At 51.4% G+C, this 13,114-nt stretch overlaps 1 protein-coding gene across 2 annotated transcripts; it reads left to right on the forward strand.

Annotated features, from left to right (window-relative positions):
• Window positions 1–293: 293 nt before the first annotated feature.
• Window positions 294–10,203, forward strand: CFP (complement factor properdin). Of its 2 annotated transcripts, XM_057718537.1 has the most exons (10): window positions 294–686; window positions 4,646–4,745; window positions 4,828–4,978; window positions 6,459–6,634; window positions 7,076–7,246; window positions 7,383–7,574; window positions 7,755–7,928; window positions 8,151–8,342; window positions 8,497–8,608; window positions 9,973–10,203. In XM_057718537.1, exons 2-10 carry the CDS (start codon window positions 4,670–4,672, stop codon window positions 10,121–10,123), a joined length of 1,395 nt encoding a protein of 464 aa, XP_057574520.1. In that variant the 5' UTR covers window positions 294–686; window positions 4,646–4,669; the 3' UTR covers window positions 10,124–10,203. The 2 variants fall into 2 exon arrangements, with proteins under 2 accessions (XP_057574520.1, XP_057574521.1); XM_057718538.1 differs by lacking the exons at window positions 294–686; window positions 4,646–4,745; window positions 4,828–4,978 and adding an exon at window positions 5,006–5,258.
• The last annotated feature ends 2,911 nt before the right edge of the window (window positions 10,204–13,114 follow it).

Genomic DNA, 13,114 nt, shown 5'->3' on the forward strand with positions numbered 1-13,114 from the left:
AGCACTGGCCAAGCCTGGGCCTGGGGACCTGGGGGTTGGTGATGTGGGGGACGGTGCTACACCTGTCTCCACTGTTTGTTTTACTTCCCCAAAAATGGATTTTTTTTTCTAAGAGTCCCAGAGAATGGGGAATTGTTCCTGTAAATATATATTTTTAAAGGTGATGCTGAAGGCTGCTAGCTTTTTTTTTTTTTAACCTCTGAAGCCGTTGGGAGTAACTGTGTGCAAAGGCGTGACTCTGTATGAAAGGCAATGTGGGTGTGAGATTGATCGTGAGAGAGAGAGAGCATGGGTGGTGTGTGTCAGAAACAGTAGTAGAGACTGCAGATTGGTAACCAGGTGTGGGAAAAAGAGAAAACCATGGAGAGCTGTGATTGCACATGTACGTTTGTGAAGCCATGGGTTGAGAGAATGGAAGTTGTAACCACAAACTTGTTATTGTGTCTGTGTGAGAAATTGTGGCTGGGTGGCAGAAAACCACTGTAAGAGTGAATGAGTGATTAAGGGACTGTACCATAAACTGGTGGTGTATGTGAAATACCATTTATGAGAAGGAAGTGGGTGCTGCGCCTCAGTCACTGTTGGACAGGCTGATGGTGAGCAAGAGAGACTGAGCAACCAAAACAACGTGTGAGCGCCTGTATGGGCACGAACGTGCAGCAGAGATCGTCAGGGACTGCGCGGAGGTAAGAAACTTCACTGAAAGTAAGCAGGTGACTCAGTGTTTGGGAGACGGCTCGTGTGTCTGTTGGCTCAACTAAAGTAATGGGAGCATATGTGTGAGAGGTTGATCGTATGAGAGAAAATGGCTGTGAGGCCAGATGGGTGCCTGAGACTTAAGATACCAGAATGCGCAATTGTGTGTAAGAAAACCGTTCCTGCGAGACTAAACTAGCAAAGACTGCGTGAGAAACTGAGAAAATGTGGCTGTGACTGGGAGAGCATGAGAGGCTGTAGTGTGTGTGTGTGTGTGTGTGTGTGTGTGTGTGTGTACTTGAGCCGAGTGACCGATTGATTCGCAGTTACTACTCCAGTCTAGCCCACAGGTTTGGGGACTGTGAAAGTGTAAGAGAAAATGACGGTGAGACTGAGGGAGTGAAAGTGTGCTAGAGACCACTTCATTGTGAGTAAGAGGTGAGGAGTGAAAAGAAGGAAGTCAGCGCCGCATGAGAGAAATCTGATGACTGAGCAGTGTGTGAGAGTGAAACATTTCATGAGAGACTGTAAACCCAAGACGCCATGCTGGTGGAAAACTGAGAAAATGCAACTGAGCAAAGGAGACACTGAGAGACCATGCGATCGGTGTGTGCAAGACACTGACAAGGCTATAATTGTGTCTGAGCTTACACGACTCCCTGGCTGGATGCCGCCAACGATGACCCAGCTAAGACGGTCCGTGAGAAACTGTGTGTGTGAGACTTGCTGAGAGCCTAGTAACATTTGTGAGTGAGTGACAACAGGATGTCAGAGGCTGAATGAGGGCAAGTGACCATGACGCTGAATGGGTAACTGAGAGTGTCTAAGAAACTGAGTCTGTGTAAAACTCTGCAAGAGGCTGTAGATCAAGTACTGGGCATGTTGAAAGCTGCTTGCGAAGAAATGTGAGACTAGGTGACTAAGAGCATCTGAGACACTGGGTGATTGTGTATGCGCATGAAACTCAGCATAGTCAGTGACTCTGGGTGTGTGAAATGGGTGTGAGTATGAAGATTTGGGAGAAAGAGTGATCGTGTGTTGTGCGAGAAAATTCCAGAGAGACTAGCAGTGGCTGTAAATCCCTAACGATTTGTGTATGTGAGAAAATGATGGCCTAAGTGAGTGGTTGAAACATGTTATCAAAAGGCGAGACCGTGTGTATATGTGCAAAACTGACCAGTGAGGGTAACTGTGGTCTTGGCCAAAGGAGACAAAGGAGACAGGCTAGAAGACCTGACTGTGTGTGTGAAACTGTTTGCAGGAGACTGGGAGTCAATGACAGCAAATGACTCCCTGAGTGAGTGGCTGGGAGAGGCCGTACATTTGTGGACGTATGTGAGCTTGTTCGTAAGAGACTATAGTAGAGGCTGTAAATTCGGAACTGTGTGTGTAAATATGTAAAAAAAAGAAAAAGAGAAAATGACTGAAACTGAATTAGTGTGTGAGAGCCTGTGGATGGAACATGCCAGACCTAGGGGAAAACCCTCTTTTGTCTGTCTTCTTTCTCCTTAGGCCCCTGGGCTGGCTTCTCCAAAACGTGAAAGCTGGAGTTCCCCAGGGCTTTTCCTGGGCTTCCCTTCCTTCTTCTCATGAGCCAGTCCCTCTCCAGGTGGTCTGGTCCAGTCCCGACACTTGAGACACTACTTCTCCCTGCCATGATGCTCACATTTTTACCTCCATTTCCAGATTATTCCTCTTCACACTTATCAGAATCTCTAAAGTTCTGTTTATTGCATGTATTTATTCATTCGGCAGATGTTTATTGAGCACCTACTGTTCGCAGGTGCCCATCCAGGCCCTGCAGACACAGCGGTTAACAAACCAGACACAAATCCCTGCCTTTGTGGAGCTGGCATTTTAGTGAAGACAACAGACAGGAAACAAATACATCATATCACGTGATGTTGCAGTGATTACATGAGATAAGACTCTCTCAGTCTTTGTTTAAATAAGAAATCTGCAGTCATTTTATGGCCCAAATGTGTAGAAGATGAAAGTGGCGACAGTCCTCTTCCCAGGGGAGTCCAGTGAGTAGGTATACAGCTTAGGAACAAAGACAGTATTGATTATAACATTATTACCGGGGCAACAGGTGATTAGATAAAGCAGCCAACCAGAATTACAGGTTTCTTGGGGAGTTTGTTTTCATAGGATAACAGCACTAATGTCTGAAGTCCTAGAAGCTTAACAAGACCTCTTTGTTCACACTTTCAAAGACAGGCTTGTGTTAATCAGGAAACAGTACATCTGTAACGGATACAAATGTCGACACACCTTATCACCCATAAAGCAAGACCAATATTCTTGAGAAAGTTCTGTCTGACATCTGACCAAATCAAATCCTTGGACCTTGTTTTAATTTGCAGAACGGTGTTCATGAATGTAGGGGAAATGAGACATTGCCTTCCTAACTTTCTTAGACTCCTTTTTGTTAATTAAAAAAGATTCCTGTTTTTAAAGCAGGCTCTGGAGTTTCACTCATTAGGACTTCTTTTTTAAAAAATAAAAGGCTCTGTGGAGCTCGGTTTTACCTGCATGGAAAATGGGCTGAATTGGAATTATTAACAATAAGATAAGGATTACGAAGAATGGTTTATCTATGTGAGATCCACAAAGAAAAGTAAAGGGTCAGGAACTAGAATGATGGCTCAAAGTGTGGTCCCCAATCAGCAGCATCTGTGTCACCTGGGAGCTTGTTAGAAATTCACATTCTTGAGCCCCACCCCAGACCTACAGAATCAGAAACTGGGATGGGGCCTGGATTTAACAAACCTTCCAGATGATTCTGATGCACACATAGGTTTGAGAGCCACTGGGCTAGAGAATGACAGGTGCCCTACAAAAAGCTGGGGAAGGCTTCTGTGAGGGAGGTGACGTTTATTGTCTGCCTCTTTTAGAGCATAAGTCCCTTGAGGGCCAGGATTTGGGGCTGTCTTGTCAGCTTCAGCCAATGCCCAGAACAACACCTGGCACCCAGTCGTTGTTCAATAAATGTTGAAGCAATATATTTAACAAACAGCACCTGCTGTATACGAGGCACTGGGTTAAGGACTTTTAAGAATCTTAACTCCCAGTCTTCGCAACGTGCCGTCTGATGTAGGCTGTGGGTGAGGTGGGGAGGGGTGGCGGGTATTACATACCCAAGATGCTTGATGGAGCATGGCCAAGCTAACCACCCCCTCCTCGGGCCCTGAAGCTGTCCCCAGCTGGCCCCCGGGGCAGTGGATATCCCTAGTTCAGTCCTTCTAAATTCTCCCCATACTCTTGCCACTTCCCCATCTCACTTCCCTTGTGCTGACCTCCCTTCCACATTGCTGACCACGAAGAACCTCACTTTTAGGAAAGAGGAGGGTGGTGGTGAAGTCAGGGTGGAGGATGAAGCAATTACCTCGATGCCCACTCCACCCCATTGGGGGGGGGGGCACCGAGCACACCACACTCACTTCACCCTTGTTCAACACCCCCGTGACGTTGGCCCTGTCATTGTGGTAGAGGGTGTGCATTTTGCAGGTGGAAAAACTGAGGCTCAGAGAGGTTCAAGTGACTTGCCCAAGATCACAGAGCGAGGAAGGTCAGTCTTGCTTCCAACTTCGAGGTTCCATTTCCCCCTCAGTAAGAATTTGTCCAGGAGCATTGGTTGAGTGGCTGCTGGGCTGCTGGGTGGGGCCTGGGGTGCTGGGGATATGTGACAAAACAGGACAAAGAGTGAGGCAAGAAGTAGGGAGGGGAGAGGAGAGGAGGAAGCACTTGGACAGAGGTGGCAAGGGAGAGGCTGGAGCTGAAGAGACCTGCACAATAGCCTCCCCTCCCCCACCATCCCCCCCCATTTCCCCCCCCAGCACCACCACCGCTGCCCTTCACCCTCCTATTTCCTCCTGCCCCTGGTTCCTCTTTTCCGCTGACTCCAGGAGCAGATCAGCGCACATAAACCAGGCCCCCTCTCTGGCAGGGCTGCAGGGGTACAGTACTCAACATGCCCACCAGAGCACAGACCGGTCGGTTACTGCTGCTGCCACTGCAACTGCTACTGCTCACCCTGCCAGCCACAGGTGAGTGGGTGGGGGCCCAGCTGGCCCCCAGGGGTGCCTGGGCCCCCCACACCCCTGACCGTGCTCACCCACCCTATTACAGGCTCAGACCCTGTACACTGCTTCACCCAGTATGAGGACTCCACGGGCAAGTGCAAGGGCCTCCTTGGGGGAGGTGTCAGCGCGGAAGACTGCTGTCTCAATGCTGACTACGCCTTCCAGGAGGCCAACAGCAAGTTCTGTATGCCGTGCAGGTTAGGGGGAGCCTGGGGTTTGAGGGGAGGCAGAAAGGACTGTCTGCGGGGCGACCCAGAACTTGGGCTCTTTCCTTCTCTGAGATTCTCAAACGTGGCTCCAAGGCCCTGATCGTGACCATAGCTCCGGGTCTCTCAGCCTCTGCCCTGCGGACATTTTGGGCCAGAAAATACTTCGTTGTAGGGGGCTGTCCTGTGCATTGCAGGATGTGTTGTAGCATCCCCGGCCTCCCACTAGATGCCAGTAGCAACTTGCAACAATTAAAATGTCTCCAGACAGGTAAAAATCACCCCTGGTTGAGAACTGCCATGGCTTATGTGTATTGAGCGCTTCCTGCATACCAGAAGCATTGTGGGTGGGGTGCAACTCAGGTGTTTCTGAAGGTAGCTCAAACGGTCTCCCATCCAAGTACTAACCAGGCCCGACCCTGCTTAGCTTCTGAGATCAGACGAGATTGGGCGCGTTCAGGGTGGTATGGCCGTAGACAGGTAGCTCAAACGGAGTGCTTACTGTATACAGACACATTGCGGGAGGGGGAGAATTTGGGCAATTCTGAGGGCAGCTCCAGGCCCCTAAGTATAATGACAGTTCACATTCATTGAGCACTTCCAGCATACCAGATGCATTGAAGAGGTTGGGGGTAGCCAAAGGATTTCTGAGGGTATCTCTAGTCTCCTAATCATGATGCCAGCTTATGTGTATTCAGCCCTTTCTGTATGTCAGATGTATTTTCTAACTGCTTACTATATATCCCAGATACACCAGGGGGATGGGGAGCTTGGGGATTTTTGAAGGCAGCTCTGAGCCCCCAGTTGTCAACAGGTTCCATCTGTTTAGCATTATGCCTTGCAGGGGGTTGGGGATAGATCTGGGGTATTTCTAATGGGATCTCTGAGCTCCTTGGGATGTTGGCTGCTACTAATTAAGCACTTCCTGTTTGCCTGCTACCGTTCATGGTTGTGGCCTGGTAGGCTTCTGACAGCAGTTCTGGGCCCCTAGTCCTTATACTCGTTTACTGCATGCCTGGCACTGTCCTTGGGGGACTTCAAAGGGTAACTCCAGGTTCCTGATCATGAAGGTAAATGATACTTGAGCATTTACTGTGTGCCCACCTCTTCCCCAACATCACTAAGAGGTAGATACTCCCATCACTCCATTCCACATACATGTATCCCATACCCCACGTGTGCCTACCCACACTCTGTGGTCCCATACACCAGGGGTCCCCACCCCCGGGGGCTGCGAACTGGAACCTGGCCCCAGGCTGCACAGCAGGAGGTGAGCGGCAGGCAAGCGAGCGAAGCTTCACCTGCCGCTCCCCATCGCTCGCATTACCGTCTGAACCATGCCCCGCTGCTCGGTCCGTGGAAGAACTGCCTTCCATGAAATCGGTCCCTGGTGCCAAAAAGGTTGGGGACCGCCACCATACACCATCCTTGTCAGAGCGTGCCAGGATGGGACATGTGCTTCTCTCTGCAGGCTGCCACAATGGTCGCCGTGGTCTGAGTGGGCCCCCTGCTCAGTCACCTGCACTGAGGGCTCTCAGCTGCGGCACCGGCGCTGCGTAGGCTGGGACGGGCAATGCCCTGAGAAGGTGGCACCTGGGACCCTCCAGTGGCAGCTGCAGGCCTGTGAAGACAAGCTGTGCTGTCCTGGTGAGGAGGATGAGCAAGGCCAGAGAGCACTGTCAGTTACCCAGCACTGGGAACAATCAGGGCAGAAGCCCTGAGGGTGGGACTGTGCTTGATGTTTGTGAGGCATCAAGGAGGAGGCCGGTGTGGCTGGGGGAGAGGGGCGGAAGGTGAGGTCAGAGGGGGACTGATCCCTGTGGGCCACGGTGAGGACGTTGGCTTTTATTCTGAGTGATGTAGTGATGGCAGAAAAACATGATCTGACTTGGGTTTTGACAGATGTGAGTAGTGAAGCAAAGAGACCACTGGGAAGGCTACTGAAATTGTCCAGATGAGCAATGATGGTGGGCCAGGGGTGGCAGAAACTGTGGGGACAGGATTAGCTGATGTGGGATACATGAGGAAGGCTGGACCCCTGAACAACACCACCACCTCCATCTTGTCTCCCTCTTTTCTCTCCCACAGAGATGGGCGGCTGGTCCAACTGGGGGCCCTGGTCAACTTGCTCTGTCACCTGCTCTAAAGGGGTCCAGGTTCGCCGTCGAGCATGTGATCGCCCCACCCCCAAGTGTGGGGGCCACTGCCCGGGAGAGGCACAGGAGTCAGAGCCCTGTGACACCAAACAGGTCTGCCCCAGTGAGTGAGGTCAACCACAGGGCAATGATGCAGGCACCCAGGGTGGGCCTGGGGTTTACAGCAGGGAACCTCCGGGGGGGAGGACTTCAGCATGCATGACGGCATTTGGCATCTCCCCGCCCCCACTCCATCACAGCACATGGGGCCTGGGCTACTTGGGGCCCCTGGGGCCCCTGCTCAGGCACCTGCAACGGTGGACCCAAAGCACCTATGGAGAAACGAAGCCGCACGTGCTCTGCACCTGAGCCCTCCACGAAGCCTCCCGGGAAGCCCTGCCCAGGTTCAGCCTCTGAGCAGCGGGTCTGCTCTGGCCTGCCACCCTGCCCAGGTACTCAGGGATGAGGCCTCTGACACTCTGCTCTTGATGTAGGCACTTCAAGGGGCAGAGATCTGAAACCATGTGACGATGGAGCTCTTCGTTTGGGGGCAGTCTGCCTCAAGGGTCTAGTGGCTGAGGGGGGCAGATTGAGGTGGCCTTTCTCCTCACTCCTATCCCCACATCCAACAGTGGCTGGTGGCTGGGGGCCATGGGGTGCTGTGAGCCCCTGCCCTGTGACCTGCGGCCTGGGTCAGACCCAGGAACAACGGACATGTGATCACCCTGTGCCCAAGTATGGGGGCCCCTCCTGTGTCGGTGATGCCACCCGGACCCACATCTGCAACACAGCTGTGCACTGCCCTGGTCAGCCCCCCACCCATCTCTGCTGCCCAGTTCCTGCTGTTAATGCCTTGTTCCTGCCTCTAATTCCTCCATTCCTGGCCCCAATGCCTTGGTTCCACCTCTGATCCCCCCTTTCCCATATCTGATCATTCCCACTCCCTTCCCCAGCCCCTCCTTCCTTCCTCTGAACTCCCTCGCTGGCTCCCTTCTTTGGTGCAAGCCCAGCTGCCCCTGTCTCTGCAGTAAATGGAGAGTGGGGGCTCTGGGGGGAGTGGAGCACCTGTGTCCGCCGGAGCATAAAACACATCAGCTGCCAGGAGATCCCAGGCCAGCAGACTCGCTCCAGGAGCTGCAAGGGCCGTAAGTTTGACGGACAACGATGTGTCGGGGAACAACAGGATATCCGGCACTGCTACAACATCCAGCGCTGCCTCTGTAAGTGCCCCCAGAGACCATGCTGTGAGGGTGGAGCAGCACGTGCAGGGAGCGGGGCTTTCTGACTCTGCCACGGACCCCATGTCCCTGTAGCCTCTCTTTCACCACCCCACCAAGACCTCTAATTCTGACTCGGGAACCCCCCTCATTGCAGGGAAAGGCTCCTGGTTGGAGTGGAGTGCTTGGGGGCTGTGCATGCCCCCGTGTGGACCCAACCCTGTCCGCACCCGCCAGCGCCTCTGCAAGGCCACGCTCCCCAATTTCTCGTGAGTGAGGGGGCAGTGTGCCTTGGAAGGGGTCATGATATTGATATGTCATCAGTCAGGGCAGGAGAGTTGGCCACCCCCAACCAGGGCTTCCACCACTGGGTCCAAGGTGCCTGCCTGGCCGAGTGCCATCTCCCAGCTGTAGGAAGAGGGGAGAAACTAAAGAAGCAGAGAAAGAGGATGTTGAGGGGAGAATCAGTAGCCTCCATGCCCTTCAGTGACTCATTCAGTCACTCAGCCATTCTGCCATTCACTTGGTCCTTCACGTGCTCTGCTCCCTCAGTTACCCAAGCTTTGACTTGCTCATTCAGTCACTCATGTCTGCATTCACTTTCTCATTCCCTCAGTCACCCATGAAGGCCTTTTTGGCAACAGTTGCAGATACACAGAACCCAGATCCCATGGATTCCCCCAAGGGATCTAGGTCCGCTGGGCCCTGATGGAAGGCATCTGAGGAATGGTTGGTGCTTGGGAAAGGGACTGCCATCTCAATCTGGGTCCAGCAAGCTGGTTGGGCCTCCCCTGGCAGGAAGGGCTCGGGAAAGGCTTTCCCACCATCAGAACTGTGTGAGCAGAGTCCTGGATGCAGGTGATCAGCCGCCCGAAGTGTTTCCAGGTGGCCAGGGTGGCCCAGGTGTTGGAGAGGGTTAAAACACTCACTTATCCCTTCCTCATTTCCACATACATCAAACTACTAGATTAAGTGGCCTCTTCCCAGCTCGTGGAAAGCCTGCCATCTGGTGTCGGGGTGTGGGGTTTAGAGTGGGTCCGGAAGATGAGTTAGGGGTGTTGAATGGAGGTACAAAGGACTTGACAGAGGGAGGGAATGAATGAAGAAAGGACTGATTGAGAGAATCGAGATGGGAGTGAGTGGAGAGCTTCCCTAGTGGGACCAGGCAAAGACCATTTTGGACATGGGGTTTAGTCTGAGTAAAGTGGAAGAGAGAACTAGAGATTGACTTGGGGGCAGGGATTTGTGCCCAACAACAAGGCCTTGAATGCCAGGGCAAGGCATTTGGGTTTTTTCCAGCCAGAAATGGGGAAAGAAAGAAAAGGTTTTAGAGGTAAGAGAAGGTAGCTCATATCAACAAATAGCATTTACTGAGCACTTACTGTGTACCAGACATGACTCTGAGCACCTTACCTGAATCAACTCATTTATCCTCACTCAGCCTAGTGAGGTGGATTCCCATTTTTCAGATGAGGAAAACTGGGGCACCAAGGAAATAAAGAAATTGCCCAGTATCTCCCAGCTAAAAAAAAAAAATAGTGTTGGGCACACAGTAGGCACTTAATAAGAGTTTTTTTAATGCATTCTTGCCTTCCCTGAGCTTCTCCCCTTCATTCCCCCCCTAACGCACCAGGCCCACCGTTACCATGGTCGAAGGTCAGGGTGAGAAGAATGTGACCTTCTGGGGGAAACCGTCGGCACTGTGCGATGCGCTGCAGGGACAGAAGGTGGTGGTGGAGGAGAAACGGCCATGTCTACACGTGCCTGCCTGCAAAGAACCCTGAGAATGAGAAGCTCTAAAAATCTCTCTCTTCCACTCTGACCCCCTGACGTCTCAGACTTCAATAAACCAGCTTCTTCCCCAGGAGTGGGGCCACAGCATCTTCTAGGCCAACGAGCGCAGCACAGGCAAAGTCGCAGTGGCCTGTGGTGGAAAACAGTATTTTCCGCTGTGGCCACGGTGTGACAGGAGTGAAGGCTAGTATCCGTCCTTGCTGTAGCCCTGATGTCTGTCCCCACTCCCTGCAGTGCCCCGGGGCACCCAGCACGTCCCTCTGCAGAGCTCAGATTTACGAATTATGGGCTTCCTGATTGGCTACCCGCCCTGGCAGGCACTTTCTGATTGGCCGGCGTGCTTGTTTTCTGTCTCCCCCTCCTAAAGCTCCCTCAGCTGGCAGATTCCGCGTCAACCCAGCAATGAGGCGTGGCTGGTGTTGGCACCCCGCAGAGCGAACACCTGCACCCACCCACTCCCAACAGCCCAGCTCCAACGCGGCAATTAGCGGCGACAAATAGCTCCCGCGAGGCGGAGGGCGGACCGAGGAAGTGCCTACGAGGTGCTTTGAGCTGGGACAGGGGCAGAGAAGCTAGAGTCAGCATCTGCCAGGAGGAGCCCCCAAGACACTCATACACACTCCTTTAGCGTTTGTTCATTCATTCAATACTTATAAGCATTTACCGAATACTAGAGCTAAGTCTGGACATCGGGTAGAGGAGGGCTGGTAGAAGGAGAGGATATCTAAGCAAGGGAACAGGCTAGAATGGGTGATCCTTTCATTCGAACATTTTATCCACTTACTGGATACTAACAATAGCGCTGGACGTCATGGGGGATGGGGAAGAAGAATCAGAGTGATATGTGTCTCCACAGTGAGGACAACAAACCCAGGTTGTGTGCCTGGTCGTGTTTTAAGACCTTCCATAGCATGAATTCATTTAATCCACAACAAACATATGAGGTCAATATTATTATCCCCATTTTACCAAGGAGGAAACAGGCATAGAAAGATAGTGGGCTGGGCATTCTTGAAACACCACATCAGGAGCAAAGTTTAGGACTTTGTCCTGTGAGTGGAGGGTTACCTCTGTATGGGAGGCTTTGGATGGGGGATCTGCGACACCCGGAGTCTGTCAGGGTGCTCACTTCTCTGAGTCGATTTTCTCTTGTGTAAGATGGGTCAGTTGATGGATTGGGGTGAAGACAAAATTGATGAACATTTGGTTATCTTGGGAGGAATAAACCTAAGTGAGGGGTTCTGGTTGCTACTGCTGGGTATGAGAAAGGTATGTGTTTATAAGTGGAAATTTGGCTCTATGTGTGCGTTACGAGGCACATGTCTTTGTGTATGTGTGATGTGGAGACCTAAGGGTCTGTGCAAGAATTAAGGATGTATTGAGTGCGTGTGAAGTGCAGAGTGCGTGTGAAGTTACAACCGTGTGCACCATAACAATGTGTGAGTTATAGGGGTGTGTGTGGGTGTGGGTGCATGCTCATTAAAGTGGTATGCATGTGTGTGTGTGAGTTATAAACATGGGTGCAATACTGATTACGAACATGTCAAGGGTGTGAGTTTCAGAGTCATTGGTCACCAATGCACAACAAAGAAACACATTCTTGGGGCCCCTTCTGTATGCTTCTTCCTGCTGGAGAAGATGAAGCCAGTGCAGAGGAGCCTTACCTCTGCCTCAGGGAGTTGAGAGACTCCTAGGGGAGGATCTTCATTCATATGCAAAACAATCTACAAAAAATTAATTTCTGGAAAATAAGCCACCTAGAGAAAGGGAATGACGCTGGGGGACATGAGTACTAGGAACCTGGCAATGGAGCCACTGGGAAGAGGCAGTCTGGAAACAGATTCCTAAGGAGCCCGACTTCTCACTCCCAGAGGAGCCGGAAAGGTTTATAGACCTGCAGCTGCTCCTGTCCCCCAGAGAGGGCACCATGGGCCCAGCAGAGCTTGTTTGCTTCCGTTATCGAGCAAAAACCGGGGAGCACATACTTTGAAATGTTGGGAAATATCCAATTTCTGGAGAGTTCCCCATCTGGGGAACACTGGGATATGGGATGCCAGAGAGGGCACCCATGAGAGAGGGGGAAGGAATGGCCAAAGTAAAGGCCTGCAGGTGGACTGAAGTCGGCTGGGATAGTAAGAGGAAACAGAGATAGTGGATTATGGGAGCCTATGGGAAGAGGGGACTTCCTGGAGACCTTGGCCAAAAATGATTCTTGAGAGAGAGAAGGAAAAGATAGTCCTGGCAGAAGTCACAGCACACCCCCACCCCCACCCCTTTAGAGTTGGGTCAGGTGATCATTTTTACAGATGAGGAAGCCAAGTTTCAGAGGCGTTAAGTCACTTTCCCGAGAGTATAGTGGAGGCCCAGTTTGAACCCAGGCTCTCTGACTCCATACCTCACACCATGACCTTGTTTAAACAGGCCAAAAATGTAATGAATGAAGAATGTATAAATGAATAAGTGGATGATTCACTTGAAAATCCTGCAGGCAGAAGAGACTCCACATCTGCCTACTTCTTGCCATATATTCTTACACCTCACTTAGTCCACCATTATTGCTCACTATGGCCCAGAAAGCCCTGCTCCATCTGGTCCCTGCTAACCTCTCTGACCCCGTCTCCTGCCATAATCTCCTTCACTCAATTTGTTCCAGGCACACTGACGCTTCTTTCTGATACATTCTTAAATGAAGAAAAAACGGTACGGATCACAAAGTGAACATGACCCTTTGGGAATGAATTGGAGTTCTTGGATTCCATCTGTAAAATGGAAATCATATTACCCACCCCATAGTATTGTTGTGAGGGTTGGATAAAATCAGTCAACAAATGATTATTTTTAAATGGATTTGTGTTTTCATTGTAGTCAGGATCTTATAGGAGCTTCCACAGCCCACCTCTGCCCAGACTACAAGGATCATTTGCTCATGTGGCACCTACAGTTTACATACTCTGGGATGGGCCTCCCTCTGTTTGTGGAAA

The sequence above is a fragment of the Hippopotamus amphibius genome, chromosome X, assembly GCF_030028045.1.
Source record: "Hippopotamus amphibius kiboko isolate mHipAmp2 chromosome X, mHipAmp2.hap2, whole genome shotgun sequence".
Classification (NCBI taxonomy): domain Eukaryota; kingdom Metazoa; phylum Chordata; class Mammalia; order Artiodactyla; family Hippopotamidae; genus Hippopotamus; species Hippopotamus amphibius.